The 18,923-nt window shown below is 35.3% G+C and overlaps 1 protein-coding gene across 1 annotated transcript in view; it reads left to right on the top strand.

Moving 5' to 3' along the window:
• The window catches only part of LOC100371915 (ras-related protein Rab-37-like), a 77,788-nt gene that overhangs the window by 49,761 nt on the left and 9,104 nt on the right, over nt 1-18,923 (top strand). Inside the window, exons 3-4 of the mRNA XM_085502388.1 lie at nt 6,713-6,754; nt 8,405-8,524. Coding sequence (XP_085358514.1) covers nt 6,713-6,754; nt 8,405-8,524 — 162 coding nt within the window. The remainder of the gene's footprint in view (nt 1-6,712; nt 6,755-8,404; nt 8,525-18,923) is intronic.

The raw sequence follows: 18,923 nt of genomic DNA, 5'->3' as shown, positions 1-18,923 counted from the left end.
ACACTTGTTAAACCAGTTTACTGTGTTGGCTCTCTGTTACAAGTACACACACTTGTTAAACCAGTTTACTGTGTTGGCTCTCTGTTACAAGTACACACACTTGTTAAACCAGTTTACTGTGTTGGCTCTCTGTTACAAGTACACACACTTGTTAAACCAGTTTACTGTGTTGGCTCTCTGTTACAAGTACACACACTTGTTAAACCAGTTTACCGTGTTGGCTCTCTGTTACAAGTACACACACTTGTTAAACCAGTTTACCGTGTTGGCTCTCTGTTACAAGTACACACACTTGTTAAACCAGTTTACTGTGTTGGCTCTCTGTTACAAGTACACACACTTGTTAAACCAGTTTACTGTGTTGGCTCTCTGTTACAAGTACACACACTTGTTAAACCAGTTTACCGTGTTGGCTCTCTGTTACAAGTACACACACTTGTTAAACCAGTTTACTGTGTTGGCTCTCTGTTACAAGTACACACACTTGTTAAACCAGTTTACTGTGTTGGCTCTCTGTTACAAGTACACACACTTGTTAAACCAGTTTACTGTGTTGGCTCTCTGTTACAAGTACACACACTTGTTAAACCAGTTTACTGTGTTGGCTCTATGTTACAAGTACACACACTTGTTAAACCAGTTTACTGTGTTGGCTCTATGTTACAAGTACACACACTTGTTAAACCAGTTTACCGTGTTGGCTCTATGTTACAAGTACACACACTTGTTAAACCAGTTTACTGTGTTGGCTCTCTGTTACAAGTACACACACTTGTTAAACCAGTTTACCGTGTTAGCTCTATGTTACAAGTACACACACTTGTTAAACCAGTTTACCGTGTTAGCTCTATGTTACAAGTACACACACTTGTTAAACCAGTTTACCGTGTTGGCTCTATGTTACAAGTACACACACTTGTTAAACCAGTTTACTGTGTTGGCTCTCTGTTACAAGTACACACACTTATTAAACCAGTTTACCGTGTTGGCTCTATGTTACAAGTACACACACTTGTTAAACCAGTTTACCGTGTTGGCTCTCTGTTACAAGTACACACACTTGTTAAACCAGTTTACTGTGTTGGCTCTATGTTACAAGTACACACACTTGTTAAACCAGTTTACTGTGTTGGCTCTCTGTTACAAGTACACACACTTGTTAAACCAGTTTACTGTGTTGGCTCTCTGTTACAAGTACACACACTTGTTAAACCAGTTTACCGTGTTGGCTCTCTGTTACAAGTACACACACTTGTTAAACCAGTTTACTGTGTTGGCTCTATGTTACAAGTACACACACTTGTTAAACCAGTTTACTGTGTTGGCTCTCTGTTACAAGTACACACACTTGTTAAACCAGTTTACTGTGTTGGCTCTCTGTTACAAGTACACACACTTGTTAAACCAGTTTACCGTGTTGGCTCTCTGTTACAAGTACACACACTTGTTAAACCAGTTTACTGTGTTGGCTCTCTGTTACAAGTACACACACTTGTTAAACCAGTTTACTGTGTTGGCTCTCTGTTACAAGTACACACACTTGTTAAACCAGTTTACTGTGTTGGCTCTCTGTTACAAGTACACACACTTGTTAAACCAGTTTACTGTGTTGGCTCTCTGTTACAAGTACACACACTTGTTAAACCAGTTTACTGTGTTGGCTCTCTGTTACAAGTACACACACTTGTTAAACCAGTTTACTGTGTTGGCTCTCTGTTACAAGTACACACACTTGTTAAACCAGTTTACCGTGTTGGCTCTCTGTTACAAGTACACACACTTGTTAAACCAGTTTACTGTGTTGGCTCTCTGTTACAAGTACACACACTTGTTAAACCAGTTTACCGTGTTGGCTCTCTGTTACAAGTACACACACTTGTTAAACCAGTTTACTGTGTTGGCTCTCTGTTACAAGTACACACACTTGTTAAACCAGTTTACCGTGTTGGCTCTCTGTTACAAGTACACACACTTGTTAAACCAGTTTACTGTGTTGGCTCTCTGTTACAAGTACACACACTTGTTAAACCAGTTTACTGTGTTGGCTCTCTGTTACAAGTACACACACTTGTTAAACCAGTTTACTGTGTTGGCTCTCTGTTACAAGTACACACACTTGTTAAACCAGTTTACTGTGTTGGCTCTCTGTTACAAGTACACACACTTGTTAAACCAGTTTACCGTGTTGGCTCTCTGTTACAAGTACACACACTTGTTAAACCAGTTTACTGTGTTGGCTCTCTGTTACAAGTACACACACTTGTTAAACCAGTTTACTGTGTTGGCTCTCTGTTACAAGTACACACACTTGTTAAACCAGTTTACTGTGTTGGCTCTCTGTTACAAGTACACACACTTGTTAAACCAGTTTACTGTGTTGGCTCTCTGTTACAAGTACACACACTTGTTAAACCAGTTTACTGTGTTGGCTCTATGTTACAAGTACACACACTTGTTAAACCAGTTTACTGTGTTGGCTCTATGTTACAAGTACACACACTTGTTAAACCAGTTTACTGTGTTGGCTCTATGTTACAAGTACACACACTTGTTAAACCAGTTTACTGTGTTGGCTCTCTGTTACAAGTACACACACTTGTTAAACCAGTTTACTGTGTTGGCTCTCTGTTACAAGTACACACACTTGTTAAACCAGTTTACCGTGTTGGCTCTCTGTTACAAGTACACACACTTGTTAAACCAGTTTACTGTGTTGGCTCTATGTTACAAGTACACACACTTGTTAAACCAGTTTACTGTGTTGGCTCTCTGTTACAAGTACACACACTTGTTAAACCAGTTTACTGTGTTGGCTCTCTGTTACAAGTACACACACTTGTTAAACCAGTTTACCGTGTTGGCTCTCTGTTACAAGTACACACACTTGTTAAACCAGTTTACTGTGTTGGCTCTCTGTTACAAGTACACACACTTGTTAAACCAGTTTACTGTGTTGGCTCTCTGTTACAAGTACACACACTTGTTAAACCAGTTTACTGTGTTGGCTCTCTGTTACAAGTACACACACTTGTTAAACCAGTTTACTGTGTTGGCTCTCTGTTACAAGTACACACACTTGTTAAACCAGTTTACTGTGTTGGCTCTCTGTTACAAGTACACACACTTGTTAAACCAGTTTACTGTGTTGGCTCTCTGTTACAAGTACACACACTTGTTAAACCAGTTTACCGTGTTGGCTCTCTGTTACAAGTACACACACTTGTTAAACCAGTTTACTGTGTTGGCTCTCTGTTACAAGTACACACACTTGTTAAACCAGTTTACCGTGTTGGCTCTCTGTTACAAGTACACACACTTGTTAAACCAGTTTACTGTGTTGGCTCTCTGTTACAAGTACACACACTTGTTAAACCAGTTTACCGTGTTGGCTCTCTGTTACAAGTACACACACTTGTTAAACCAGTTTACTGTGTTGGCTCTCTGTTACAAGTACACACACTTGTTAAACCAGTTTACTGTGTTGGCTCTCTGTTACAAGTACACACACTTGTTAAACCAGTTTACCGTGTTGGCTCTCTGTTACAAGTACACACACTTGTTAAACCAGTTTACCGTGTTGGCTCTCTGTTACAAGTACACACACTTGTTAAACCAGTTTACTGTGTTGGCTCTCTGTTACAAGTACACACACTTGTTAAACCAGTTTACCGTGTTGGCTCTCTGTTACAAGTACACACACTTGTTAAACCAGTTTACTGTGTTGGCTCTCTGTTACAAGTACACACACTTGTTAAACCAGTTTACCGTGTTGGCTCTCTGTTACAAGTACACACACTTGTTAAACCAGTTTACCGTGTTGGCTCTCTGTTACAAGTACACACACTTGTTAAACCAGTTTACTGTGTTGGCTCTCTGTTACAAGTACACACACTTGTTAAACCAGTTTACTGTGTTGGCTCTCTGTTACAAGTACACACACTTGTTAAACCAGTTTACCGTGTTGGCTCTCTGTTACAAGTACACACACTTGTTAAACCAGTTTACTGTGTTGGCTCTCTGTTACAAGTACACACACTTGTTAAACCAGTTTACCGTGTTGGCTCTCTGTTACAAGTACACACACTTGTTAAACCAGTTTACCGTGTTGGCTCTCTGTTACAAGTACACACACTTGTTAAACCAGTTTACCGTGTTGGCTCTCTGTTACAAGTACACACACTTGTTAAACCAGTTTACCGTGTTGGCTCTCTGTTACAAGTACACACACTTGTTAAACCAGTTTACTGTGTTGGCTCTCTGTTACAAGTACACACACTTGTTAAACCAGTTTACCGTGTTGGCTCTCTGTTACAAGTACACACACTTGTTAAACCAGTTTACCGTGTTGGCTCTCTGTTACAAGTACACACACTTGTTAAACCAGTTTACCGTGTTGGCTCTCTGTTACAAGTACACACACTTGTTAAACCAGTTTACCGTGTTGGCTCTCTGTTACAAGTACACACACTTGTTAAACCAGTTTACCGTGTTGGCTCTCTGTTACAAGTACACACACTTGTTAAACCAGTTTACTGTGTTGGCTCTCTGTTACAAGTACACACACTTGTTAAACCAGTTTACTGTGTTGGCTCTCTGTTACAAGTACACACACTTGTTAAACCAGTTTACCGTGTTGGCTCTCTGTTACAAGTACACACACTTGTTAAACCAGTTTACCGTGTTGGCTCTCTGTTACAAGTACACACACTTGTTAAACCAGTTTACCGTGTTGGCTCTCTGTTACAAGTACACACACTTGTTAAACCAGTTTACCGTGTTGGCTCTCTGTTACAAGTACACACACTTGTTAAACCAGTTTACCGTGTTGGCTCTCTGTTACAAGTACACACACTTGTTAAACCAGTTTACCGTGTTGGCTCTCTGTTACAAGTACACACACTTGTTAAACCAGTTTACCGTGTTGGCTCTCTGTTACAAGTACACACACTTGTTAAACCAGTTTACTGTGTTGGCTCTCTGTTACAAGTACACACACTTGTTAAACCAGTTTACTGTGTTGGCTCTCTGTTACAAGTACACACACTTGTTAAACCAGTTTACCGTGTTGGCTCTCTGTTACAAGTACACACACTTGTTAAACCAGTTTACCGTGTTGGCTCTCTGTTACAAGTACACACACTTGTTAAACCAGTTTACCGTGTTGGCTCTCTGTTACAAGTACACACACTTTAATACATACAATGTCAAGGTGTACATATGTATCTATGACAAAAATATTTTAATGATCAAGCGTACATTATATGGCATTTTAGATTTATGTTCACGGAGATGCACTTTTATTATTAAAAGCAAATGGTATTTTTTAGGGGTAAATCAGTCGTTGGTACATGTAGCTCATAATAAATCGTTATTTTTGTCAATACATTTGGATACTGTAACTGTGATGAGACAATATTTTGTTTCTGTCTGTATAACTATGTGATATATATAGTTATAATATAGTATATATGCCTTGTATTAACTTATACTAGTCTGAGATACATGTACAGGTGTTCCTGTAACATTTTACCATCAAATAACACACAAGATATACCGTAAAATCTGTATTAGAAGCCTCATCTCTAATAGAAGTCGCACCCATTCTTTTTGAATAATTGAGAACCCAAAATTCATCATTTCTCGTAAGTGTACATGCTCTAAAGGAAGCCGCATCCCCTCTGTTGCATTGTACTATTTTAATAGAAGCAGCGGCTTGTATAGTGATGACAGGGACAACAAAGTTAAAATAAAAAAGTTCTCAAAACTTATTAAATATGGAGGAGTTATGAATAATTTATTTCAATTATGCGCAGCCATTATCATATGGTGATCATTACTGTTTTTTTTTTTTTACGTAAATGAATCCCATAACCCAGGGGTTTTCTCAGTTGTAGTGGATTTACCATTAAACCATACTGTTGAGAATACATGTATAATCTTGTAAACTGACTCAAGGTAATAGTTAAACAGCTTGACTCAACGACGACCGTGCATTGACGTTCCAATAGAATCTTAAATAGCTCAATAATATGTTCTTGCAGTGGCCAACTTTATCAGAAGATCTTTTGTATTGTACCGTACTGTTTATAATCTACATCAAAACATTATTGTTTTATATGTTTTGTGAAATTTACATTAATTACTGGGGGTATAGCATATGGATATACAACTGCATGAGTTGACAATCTGTTAGACAATGAGAACGAAAAGTATAGGTTTACTTTGTGAGAATAAATGTACAAAATGGCTAAAAGTGATTTCTACGCTTGATACACCTACCAGCATGCATCATTTCGCAGTTTCTTGACTGAAGGTAGATAGGATCATGAAATAATATGATCATCAACGAATTTAGTACGAGAGTAAACGACTATCGGTAAATTTGTCGTCAAACTGATTTGAGAATCTTGAATTGTTAATACATGAGTTCAGGAGGTCAGTTTTATCTATTCACGAATGTCTATATTTTGTAAGCTGTTAAGGATTTCAGATCTGTGTACGTGGGTGGGTGCACATGCATATTCAGGCTTACTTTTCAGTAAAATAATGATGAATTCCCTACGGTGCTAGTCGAATGAGACGATGTGACGATAGTGGGAGAGCTTCAGGCCTTGCATATTTACCACGCATCCATTAACTATTGTAGAACTCATTTTATCGTGGTATATGTACAACTTTATCTCTGACTTCGAAATGTAATTTATTATTTCAGAATAAAGTTGTTAACGTGGATGGATCTAAAGTTAAACTTCAGGTGAGTTACTTATTAAGTGATTTTTATTTTAAGTTATTAAAGGACCGTGGTCATTACATTGTATACAGCGTCGTGTTCGATATGGGACTCATAGCGACGTATACAAGGCGTGTAAAATACATTGTTTATTTACACGAAATTCGAACACGCGCTGCGCGACGACCACCGCCCTTTGAACGGATATACTCGCAAAGTTGGTTTTCTCTATTTTAAATAAATAACCTATTAAGCTGCAGAAAATGACAAGAAACTGTTTTGTTCTAATCAATTAATCAATACAAAAAAATACCTTTATTGTGTCTTAAAAATCCTGGTAAAATATCATATATTCATTAACATTTCTGACCTTCCTGACTCACAAGACTCATGAAAAATTATGTTTTGTTGAGTTGAAGCAATTTATCGTAATATCGTTGAAAACGGTAAAAGTGTCAATGCACTCTAGTAATTGTTGTATGTCTTTTGAGACCCAAGACATTTTGTGCGTTTCGCCTGATATTGAATCTTGTCACATGTAGTATTACTTCATCAATACATATCAAAGAATCATAAGATAAGGATATGCAACATTCATAAGCACATACAGGGTGATATACGAAGAAAATCTCATGAGAAGTGAACTCTATCTATTTTACGAGCATTTGAAAATGTACAATTCCCGCATACATGTACATGTCAGTTGAACGTATTTATAATTCCAGAATGAGTCAACACTTGGAAAGGTTTGATTATGTAAACAGAAATAATATTTTTGATAGAAGCGTACTCATAAATGCAGATACCCAAAATTTATTCATTTTGCAATATAAGAATATTGATTTTTAAAAAATTTGGCGATCACCAGCTCAATTTTCATATATTGTATTTTAGTGGATAGTGGCCATTTTGACATTCTTATAACGGTTCCAATGGCAAAGATATTATGTCATATCTCAAAATCTAAGGTGACATTTTATAAATGCCAATAATAATTGAAATTATATCTTGTGACTAATGGGGTACTTTTTGTTTTCCTGAATTATTTCAAAAATTCAGAAAGTTTTAGAAAATGTCAAAAAATGCAATTTTTTTTAACATTGTGTTCCATGGAATTGTTAAAAAAAAAAATGCTATTTCATGGTGCCATGGGACAAAAGCTTTATGGTTTTACATAATAAGCCATTGAACAATTTATGACAAACTTTCTTATTATGAGTAGGCTTAATTCTACTCTAAAAATAAAAAATATAATTGCACTAACGTTTTGGCAGGGGACACAATGGGGCTGCTCTTCAGAGACACTGTAGAATACTTTATTTTCGCTTGGAATTTATCTTCGTTTTTTTGCTGAAGGGATGCTTCAGTGAAAATAAAATCCAGTGAATATACTTTTTTTCCTATATTTTACTTTCAACTCATCAAAAATCAGTGAAAATAAATTCCATACAAAACATCCAAAAAGCCTTTATAGCGAAAATGAATTCCAGCTAAAATAAAGTATTTGACAGTACCAAACATGTCATATAGTGTCACATGCGCTTGGTTCATGGAAATATATAATGAATATATTACAATACCTACTTGTAATGATACTCTACCACACACATCCCCACACACCCCCCACCCTTACCTCATACACCCATGTTTTTTTTTTTGTAATATCAATTTCAGATTTGGGACACGGCAGGGCAGGAAAGATTCCGCAGTGTTACCCATGCTTACTACAGAGACGCTCATGCGTTATTACTTTTATATGATGTCACAAACCGACAGTCTTTTGATAATATTCGGGTAAGTTTTTAATGTCAATGTCTGTATGATGCGAGTGTGAGCAATTGGATTGTAGTTTTAATGTAGTAAAGGTATAAATGTACACTAGTATGTGAAATATATACACATACATATTCTTCTGAATTCACAGTACAGTCAGGGGAGGAGTTTAGGTTAGGGGAGAGTAGAAAATCAAACGGGCGGTTCACCAGCGTGAGCCGCGGACTGCTTATAATTAGGGGTCTCTACCGCGGTGGCCACTGGTACCCGTTGCAACCGCGGTCATGAGAAAGGTGTGAAATACGTACTTAACAGTTCCCTTTGTGAAATAGCTGTTTTTAAATCGAGCAGGTTACGAGCATCGCTGGCATGGAAATATTAAGCATATGGTAATATTATCGGCCCACGTATTTTATTAATATAAAAATCCATAAGTTCAATGCTGTATACTAATTGTTGTTGCGTGAAACAATGTTGTATTTCATGCATGTATTTATCACCAATTCCAAGAGTAAAAGTCGTAACTTTCGAAGGTACGAATGTTATTTACGAAGTTTTAAATAGCCGAGCCTTCCTGATTCAAGCCTCTTGTTGATTTGACAATGGTGGGTATCATTAATGTTTATTCTTTGCGTGCGACATGATTATTAAAAAAAAACCAGAGTTAAGCGGTCATGTACGTTCTATAAATCTAACCTTGCACACATAATCTTGTATTGACGTATTTTTTTGGGGTCAAAAACGACGTTGCCTTTCAGTTAACTCTTCACGTTCATGGTATTTGTGAGAGTTTACCGATTTTTTGAACAAATGTTTAGTAACTATATCGTTTTGCGTCAAACTGGGTGGCCTGAATTTAAATGTCAGTGTGTGAACTCATTGAGGTCATTGCCCATTGCCGCACGTAATTCAAACACATGGTTATTAGAGTTTAGTCGAAATGTACGCGAATAATGCGATCGAAGTGCGCTGCGAGTAATTTAACATTACGCATGATATTGTATGTTATGTATGGTTAATATTACATATTCACTTTATTTCGAATAAAATAATTCACCGATGAGTCACAAGTATTTAAAATATTTTCTCGACTTTCGTTAGACACCTGACTCCGGGACCTTTTTCAATGATTTAAATGCGCCCATGTTTATATTTGCGTAATAATTACGAATGCAACACATTATCAAGTCGGTAATATTGAAATATTCACAGACCCAATAGCCGGGGTTAGTCTCCCAACAATAATAAAAATAACTTAGTTTGCGTAATTATAATAAAAGCAATACATTGCAAAGTTGAAATATTTAGAGCCTGTGCAATACTGTAAACATATTTGCATTATTAGGAAGGCAGCACACTAAGTAAATGATGTTGAAATATTCAAAGCCAATACAGAGTTGGATACAAGTTGTGTTATTACAGTACCGCCGGATATAATAACAATTTTACGAGATCAACGCGCGGACCAAGAAAGAAAAGGGTTGCTAAGGTAACGCGCCAGTTCAGTGCGTGACTTGGGGTCAAATTTCGGTCAACACACACTTGATGTCAGCATCGCCGCGTAGCAAGTTTCGCAACGTACTTGAAGTTCAATTGTGCCCCAAAATGATGTCAACGATCACTCAATTGTCGCAGCGCATGTTGTACCAAGTCCATGATACACCCCGTTTCGACTTTGGCTTGCTTTTTCTTCTTAGTGCATGTTCTTGTTCACGTAAATGCGACCTCTCACCAATGTATTAAAACACTTTGAATTTATACTTATGCGTAATTATATTTAGTCTACACGAAACATTTATCTTTCTAAACATTTTCTGAGACCATGCATGATATATATTCACAAAATAATGCGATCATATTTTATATTATGTTGATCTCTACGTCTTTCTGAATCGTTTTTTGATTTTATTCCAAGGCTCAGGCAAATAAAATAATGTCAACGGTCAGCCGGCGTCATGGAATCTATGCATAAATTTGCATAAAATGCCGTCGACTGGCGAGCACCCACCACCACCGCGGTAATGATCACGGTGCACCAACCGTTTGGTTTCCTACTCTCCCCTTAGATAAGTACCACCCTCTTCTTGGGTAGATCTGCTATAATGCTGTGAAAAAATATAACAACTACCCACTCTATGTATTTCCTCTATTACAAATGCATCTAGACAAAAAAATGTCTCATGTTGTATACTGAATCATTAAAATATTACTTATTTTGACCATAAAAACATCTTTAATAAAAGTAAACGCAAGTCAGAAATTGCATTTATTAGCTATGCTGAATCCAAAAATAAAAAAAACAAACATTTTTTTAACAGATAATTTCTATACGTAACTTAATTATACTACATATGTTGCACATCAAGGGAAAGGTTGGAATAGTTTCACTATGTTTATTTCTATTATGATGAAGTATGATGTGAATGACAAGTAATGTTCTGTCCAGTGTCTGTCTTAATAATAACAATAATAATAGAGGAATTCTGCGTTGGACTGTTTATGACATGTATTGAATAGATGCTCATCATTTACTATATAATACTTTATTTTTGCTTGGAATTAATTTTCTCTATTTTCGCTGAAGGAATGATTCAGGGAAAATAAAATCCAGCGAATTTACTATTTTTCCTATATTTTACATTCCACTCACCAAAAATCAGTGAAAATAAATTCCATACAAAACACCCAAAAAGTCCTTTCAGCGAAAATTAATTCCATCTAAAATAAAGTATTTTACAGTACCGTATATTGATTCTGTGTAAAACTATTAGCCCATAATCTATAAAATAAATGTTAGCATTAGACGACAGTGGTGTCAGGGCCACCGTGAAGCACCTCGGGCAGAAATAAATATCCCGGTGGGTAGGTAGATATTCAAATTCTTGTCAATACTGTCACGGTATTCAAACCGGCTTTGTCAGGCATCAACAAAAACCATACAGATCCCATGGGAAAACTTAAAATACAAAATTTAGATGCAAATACTGTACATGTACAGGAAGCCTGAGATTTCCTCTTCTTTTTTTTTTTTTGTTCTTCAGTTTTGACTATATTTCCAAAGCAATCAAGGCGCAACAATCATTGTAAATGCCTATGATCAGTATGACAATATAATTGTAAATTAAAGAAGGCCGGGAATTTGATTTCCTAAAAGTGAATAATGCAAATTATCTGGATCCCTGGTTGTATACAAATGTACATATATAGAGGGGCTAGAAGCTGATTGGTCAATTTATGATCACCATCTCAGTTATATCTCTTAATCAGAATATATGTTGGGGTTTAAACTTTCTGGTACATAGTGCGGTTGGTTACTACTACCGGTTTATACTGTGAATTATGCGCACGCACGCAGTGATTCTGAATTAACCCAATGATGCGTTAATAGTGACAATACAAGTACTTTTTAAGGTCACTCAACGTCACACGATATAAAAGTTGTGTAATTAAGTTCACTATGAGGTTGTGTAAATAAGGCATTGTATGAGTTGACACATTTTAGTTACATTCATTTCATGTCGCGGAGGTTCAGAATTACTGATTGTTTGTGATGTTTAAGCGTACATCCTTCCACTTTTCCCAAAGAAAATTTTTACTTATTATGTATATAAGAACATTTTTTAATTGCACTAAAAATTTCTGACATTCTGAGAAGATATTGAAATTTCTATTGAGATCATAGAATTATTAATATCTATGAATATTCAAAATTTTGATGCTTGTTTCGGCTTTATGAATTTTACGTTTTGATGTGCGCTAATTTACAAAATTCGCCTCTTTTCAGAATTACTGCTAAAGTAATTAGGATTAGAGAGAGAGAGAGAGAGAGAGAGAGAGAGAGAGAGAGAGAGAGAGTGAGAGAGAGAGACTGGACGATTTTAATATCACTTATCTTGGAAAATAAAACTTTTTTGCTTTTGCAGTAAACGTTAGTTTTCGAACAATGTCCCTTGTTTGCAGCAAGAGTGTAGCTTACAATGTACGACAGCTTGCTATCCACACACCGTGGTCCGGGTGTGGGTGAAGATAAACCCCCAAACTGGAAATTTTATCAGGCCAGAAAGACTCTAAGTGATCGTTATAGAACATATCACTGAACGCACAAAAGAGTTGTGTGCATTTCCACTGCCAATTCAGGATGATATATCTCATTACAAAGTATGACTCAAAGCAGAAAGAAATTATTAAATAATAATAATAAGCTCACGATGAGAATACAGTATATGCACTCAGACAGCACATCTACATGATCTGCAATTTTACTGCATAGCACAACCGACTTGTATATACTTTATAGTATATTCTCGTGGTAGCTTCATATTATTCGTACTACGCCAAAGTGAACATGATTAGTTTGACAATTTGCATGTCGTTATTAAGGGCTTTTTAATTACATTCCTAATTAAATAATATCGTTGATTGTCAAGTTGCGTGCATATCATTTTGATCATGCTATATACATGTATTAAAATCGGGAGCCTTGATGCCCAGGGTCCTAGCAGTATGCATCGTGTTTAGTGTACACTATTACCGTGACAACATGTGTCATTTATTGCATTGATGTATCCATGTTTTAGTCATGATAATGACAATATAAATGCCATCTGTCACTCATTTATATGATATTTTGTTGACATATAAAAATGTAACATATAAAAATAATCTTCACTTGAAAGCTGTATCTAATGAATTCCTAATGTTCCCAGAGCTGTAAATCTGTAAAAGTATGAAATTATCCATTTATGTGAAAACTGTGCGCCTGAATGCAATTGGGTCATAGTATACACCCCTGAGTTGTCAGTGTCGTATATTTTAAAATGATCTGGGGTTCATTATACATGTAACATACTGTGATATGTATATAATTGTCTGTTTTGACCTATCTTTTAATCTATCCATCTATTCCAGCATCACCTTTTCTCACCAAATACAGAATTATTTGTTAATTAGTTTTTTCACCACCAGACTTTCTCCCCCAATTTTTTCTACACTTTTTTTTCTCCAATTCTTCAATATTTCTAGAAATGAACTCTAATTTTGGAGCCAACAGACAAAGTTTGAGTCAATTTTCAGTTTTTACTCAAAAATTTGGCTATTTTTGTTCAAATCTTCTGAAGCAAATGCAGACTATAAACTGGACTATTTTGTGAATTTGTGATGAATTTTGCAGGTCGTTCAAAATTATTCATCTTTCAATTTTGTAACAGTGAATATTTCTTTGAGGTCATACTGAATGGAATGACAGTGACCTTCGGGAAAATTGTGTTTTCACGAGTGACATACGCGTGTAAAATCATCAAATTGCGAAAATTATTATTTTTTGGCTCCGAAAAAAGATCGTCTACAGATGCTGCAACTCATAAAATAACACTGTATTTACAAAAATGTATGCAGTCATAACCAACAGCTGTATATCATGACCTCATTGGCTTGTATTGTTGAACTCTTTTTATTTCCAGTATGTGCATCTAAATTTCATATTTAAAGTTTTTTCATGGGAACTGTATCGTTTGTTGATGTCCGTCATGTTATAAACACAAAAAGCACAGTGTTATTGCAGTATTGTGTTGGGTTATAAGGATTTCTATTAAACATGCAACCATCTGGTTCGACTTTATGTAATTACGAGTGGAATTTTAAAGGGTGGTCGCCGTCGTGCAGCGTATGTTCGAATTTTGTGTACCGTAAATGTGTTGTGTATGTCGCTATCAAACGGCACAGTGCGACAACCACTGCCCTTCAATGATTACTTATTTTTATGCCATAAATCCGGATGTGCTCCACGTTACTCGTGACATTTTGTAATAATACAGACATCACGTTGGATCGTATTCTTACCTGCCTTTATAATTATAGACACATTTAATGTCAAGATAAATAAGCTGCTGCTGTAACCCGAGGCAATGTCGATATTATACGGGGCTGTACCCTTATAAGGATGTGAAACTCCTATATGAGGAGTTCCATTTCACACATTATGATCTGCAGGTTGTGAACTGTATAACACATATAATGTTATCACAGTAATACTGCAATGTATGCACAGGCAGGTTTATACAATATGTAATCCTGATGGAACGGGTTTCCACGCTTTCTTTGTGATATATTCCCCCGCAATAAACCTCATATTATTTTCATACTAATTTCCAAATATTAAACGTGCAGTCATGCGCAACTGGGGAGATGCCTCAAAGATAGTTACATGAATTATAAATTCTCAATGAAAGCCCCAAGGAGAATATTGACAGCTTTCAGAATATGTGCAATCTATTTTTTATAATTATGAAAATATAACGCAAGGTACATTGTATGTTTACGGTGGGGAAGAATACGAAGGCGTATAGCGTGGCTTGTCATCACCTGCAGACATCCGGTCGACTGTAACTCTAGTGTTCTTGTGAATGTGACAGTTTTCTCCTGAACTGCCAACATGTAAAAAAAAAAGTCAATACGTTTCCACGGCAACTTATGCCTAATAGATTGTGCTCCATCATTCACTGATTGATTTTTTTGACAAATTTTTGTTCAAATTTGGTACACGATCAAAGAACGATTAATTTAAAGGACAATTTTTGTTTTAAAAAACACCATTTCTTGGTTATACCTGAGCAAATTTAATTTAAACATAACAGAAACAATTGTACATGGTGGGTTACTGATGCTCGCTATTTGATTCAAAATGGCCAAGAGGTGGTTGCTGTAATCTACTTCATTTCACTTCTTTCGTTTAAAGGATGATTCAGTGAAAATAAAATCCAGTGAATTTACCTTTTTTTCTATATTTCACATTCAACTCATCAAAAATCAGTGAAAATAAATTCCGTATAAAACAACCCAAAAGTCTTTTCAGCAAAAATTAATTCCAACTATAAGCTAAAAGTATTTTACAGTGTTTTGTTATGTTAGTGTGTCCTTTTCTCAGATAATTTCATTAAAAAAATAGATACCATATTTACCATGTCTATTGGTAGTACCTGCACCTTCATAGATAGAAGTATGTCAACATACTTCCTATAATTCAGTATACAAACAATTTCAATTTCTGTCAGAGTTGTGTTTCTACTAGCAATTACATTTATAATATTTATATGAATTGACATTAAATTATTTTCCAATTCAGATATCACCATTATGCCCTAAGGACTTTCATGTTTCAGCTTTTATGTTGGAATTCTGTGATTTGAACGTAATAAATTAAAAAAAAATATGCAAACAAATTCGTTTTCAACATAAACTAATATCAACAGAAAAAAATATGGTTCAGGCAATTGTATGTAAAACAAGATACTTGTATGTCTTTGAATTACCAGTAATTAATTTCTCGTAGATCCATCTTGTAATATGTTAGTTTGTTTGGTTTGTATATGACTTATTTACTCTGTGTGTTTGCCCATCCACTGTGGCTTAAATCATGTTTCCGAATATTCTGTGAATTATTAAGGAGATTTAATACACATAAATGCCAAGGTAAACAAACTGACTGTGATGTATCAAGCACCACCTGAGTTGTATACTCGTACCTGTCATGAGAGTATTAATATATATAAGAGAGAGTACATGTCAGAAGTCACTTGTATATCACTGAATGTGTACAACATGCCAACACAATGACAGTGATTTTTGTCAAGGAGGCTTGAAAAGGAATATGGTTAAAATATTTAATAAATTAATGGCCAATAACAAGAACTTCTTGCCTTATTATTTTTTTGGATGTTTTTTCTCAACAACCAATTTGACCCATAGTAATTGGAAAAAATCCAATACACATGTTGTCATACATGTGCAGATCAGTTAGGGCCATTTTCATACATTGCTTGTAGTCTTAAAAAAAATGGAAAATGCATGAGGAGAAAGTGGTCATCGTCATTCTTACTGTCTCTTATAAATTACACACCTAGAGTTCTTAATTATTATTTATTATTCAGATTCTCAACAGACAAGGTTTGCCTAAATTGTAAATCTTCAACTGTCGGCGCATATTTCTCCTAGATTGAATGTTGTGCTATTTTCGTTCTCTACGTGGAAGTATAAGCACTCATTATGTAGTATTTGAAGAATATGATATATGTGTGTCAAACCATATACACTTACGATAGTTGAATTGACATGGTTCATAGCAGACTTGTCGACAAGTGCTTGGTGTACTGTATATACATGTTGCAAAAAGGTACTGACGTCGTAGACTCAAGTGTGATCGATCATTTTCCCAAAATAGTCACCCTTTCAAGTGTATGCTTAAACTGACTTGCAATGTTCTCTTATTGACCTACACTAACCAATCATAGATGGTGACACTGCACAGTCAGGCTGGTCAAAGTAACATACAAGGTTACCTCTGATTGAATATCCTTCTGAATTGCCTAACCAATCAGGAAACACCTTGTTGTCAGGTTTATTGCTTAGTGTCATCTGACAATTTCTGTTGAAATCCAATATTGTCCAAACTTATTTGATTTTATATTCCAAATGAAGAATTTTTTAAAGCAATATTTTGCCAAATATAGTCCTCAGACATCCATGAAAGATAATGGAAGAATTAAACTTAAATAATACTCAACAAACCATCAGAAATAAATTCATGTGGACTGTGCTGTTGAATTTTTATTACTTTATTCCATATTTTGGTATGCATCCATTGGTGGCTGTAACTCAGATTTGTTCTTTTAGCAATAGTGCTTGTAATGTACGTGTATCAAGGTCTGTGTATTGGAAAAATATCAGTAATTAATATACTAGAAGCAATGGAATATTGAAAATGACTCTTACTAAAATTACTAGTCACTGCAAGGCTGCTTACCAGATTGTACCTGATTGGCTACCTAAACCTAACACCCAAAAGTCAGACCAATCAGCCTGTAGTATTTAACTTCACTTTCGTTAGAGGCAAATTAAAATAGTTGAGTATACTAGGGTGCCTGGAGAAGTTTTAATTGTAAATTGAGTATGAATTACTGTTTTCTTATTGTTGTGAGTGAGTTTATTGATTAATTAAATTCGCAAAAAATAGGTCTTAAAAAGCCCATCAAAATGTCTGAAATATTATGAGCTAATTAAGATCGATAGGAACACTTGAATTCGCTTGATTGACTTCACGCACTGTAAGGTTGAATGACATAGCATCTGGCTTATTGGATAAGCACATGCATTACGTGACTTGTCTTTTATTGTACCAACAAGTGGAAATAGAAATATTTTTAAGATTGTCTTTAAAGACAATCACCCGGTTGTACATACGTTCTCTGTATCCTGTATTTAATAAAGAACTTGGTGATCACATCACATCATTTCCTGTATTTAATTCTACTATTGTGGAAACACAAAACTTCTAAAAAATGTACCAAAGATGTATCTGTGCTACACTTTTCATAAATCATGAACTTTTTTTTTTTTTGTTAACATGAAATATTTATAAACGTTTCTTAAATTTCAAATGATATTTGAAAACACTCGCAATGCCCCAGAAGAAAGAAGACCAGCTGTAAAGAATTCCCTATCGGTCAGTATGGCCTTTGGCTACTGAGTTTTCTCTATCTGAAAATAAATATGTTTTTCATTTTAAACCTTTTGTGCCAAACTGTAGTGATATACTACTTTCAATATTGAAAATATATATCTACGAATGATTAATTTGAAGCATTTCTAATAAATTTGATGATATCTGGGTTTCCGTAAATCAGTCATGATTAAGGGAAAGACGCACAGACTCGTGGGTAATGAGCATTACTCACGAAAACGTTCGTTTTGATTTGACTGTAGCACAATCATCCTCTAAAATTAATATTTTATAAATTTCCATGAAAAACATTCATGCCTAAATAAAAACAATTGTATATCTTGATATATTTATAAAACAAATTATTCACTTTGGTGAAACATTTGACGAATGAAAAATTTATAATTTTTATTTCTTTCATTTTCTGTGAAGTGGTATTTTAGGCCGAAAATAAATTTTTTAATAAATACTTTATAATCGCGTTTGATTAATGTCTAACTAAAGTCGTGACAGATATAATTTATTGTACACTGAACCCTATTATTAATTGAATCGATTATTTACATAGTTTATGTAAGGCTGCAAACGGTACATTGAATCACATTTTGTATTCTAGCAATCAATTCGACCACAACAAAAAACGATTTGTTTAACCGCAACTGAACTTCTTACGACCAGAAACAGAATTGTTTCTTTTAGCTTTGTATTTATAATTATTCACAAGTGAAGAATTCTGATCGAATCATGAGACATGTACGGGAATATCAATTCTTCAGTACAAGTAAAACTTAGCATGTAACATGAGCAAGGATATAATCATTGCTGAATGCTTTACCTGCAGGGTAGCCATTATATAATTTTTCCAGTCTGCAAGCCCCATGAATCTTTTTAATAAGGATACGATGCCTCCAAGCACTATGGCTATGT

This window comes from Saccoglossus kowalevskii, chromosome 8 (assembly GCF_978046115.1).
Source record: "Saccoglossus kowalevskii chromosome 8, keSacKowa6.1, whole genome shotgun sequence".
Classification (NCBI taxonomy): Eukaryota; Metazoa; Hemichordata; class Enteropneusta; family Harrimaniidae; genus Saccoglossus; species Saccoglossus kowalevskii.
This window is presented reverse-complemented; position numbering and strand designations above follow the sequence as displayed.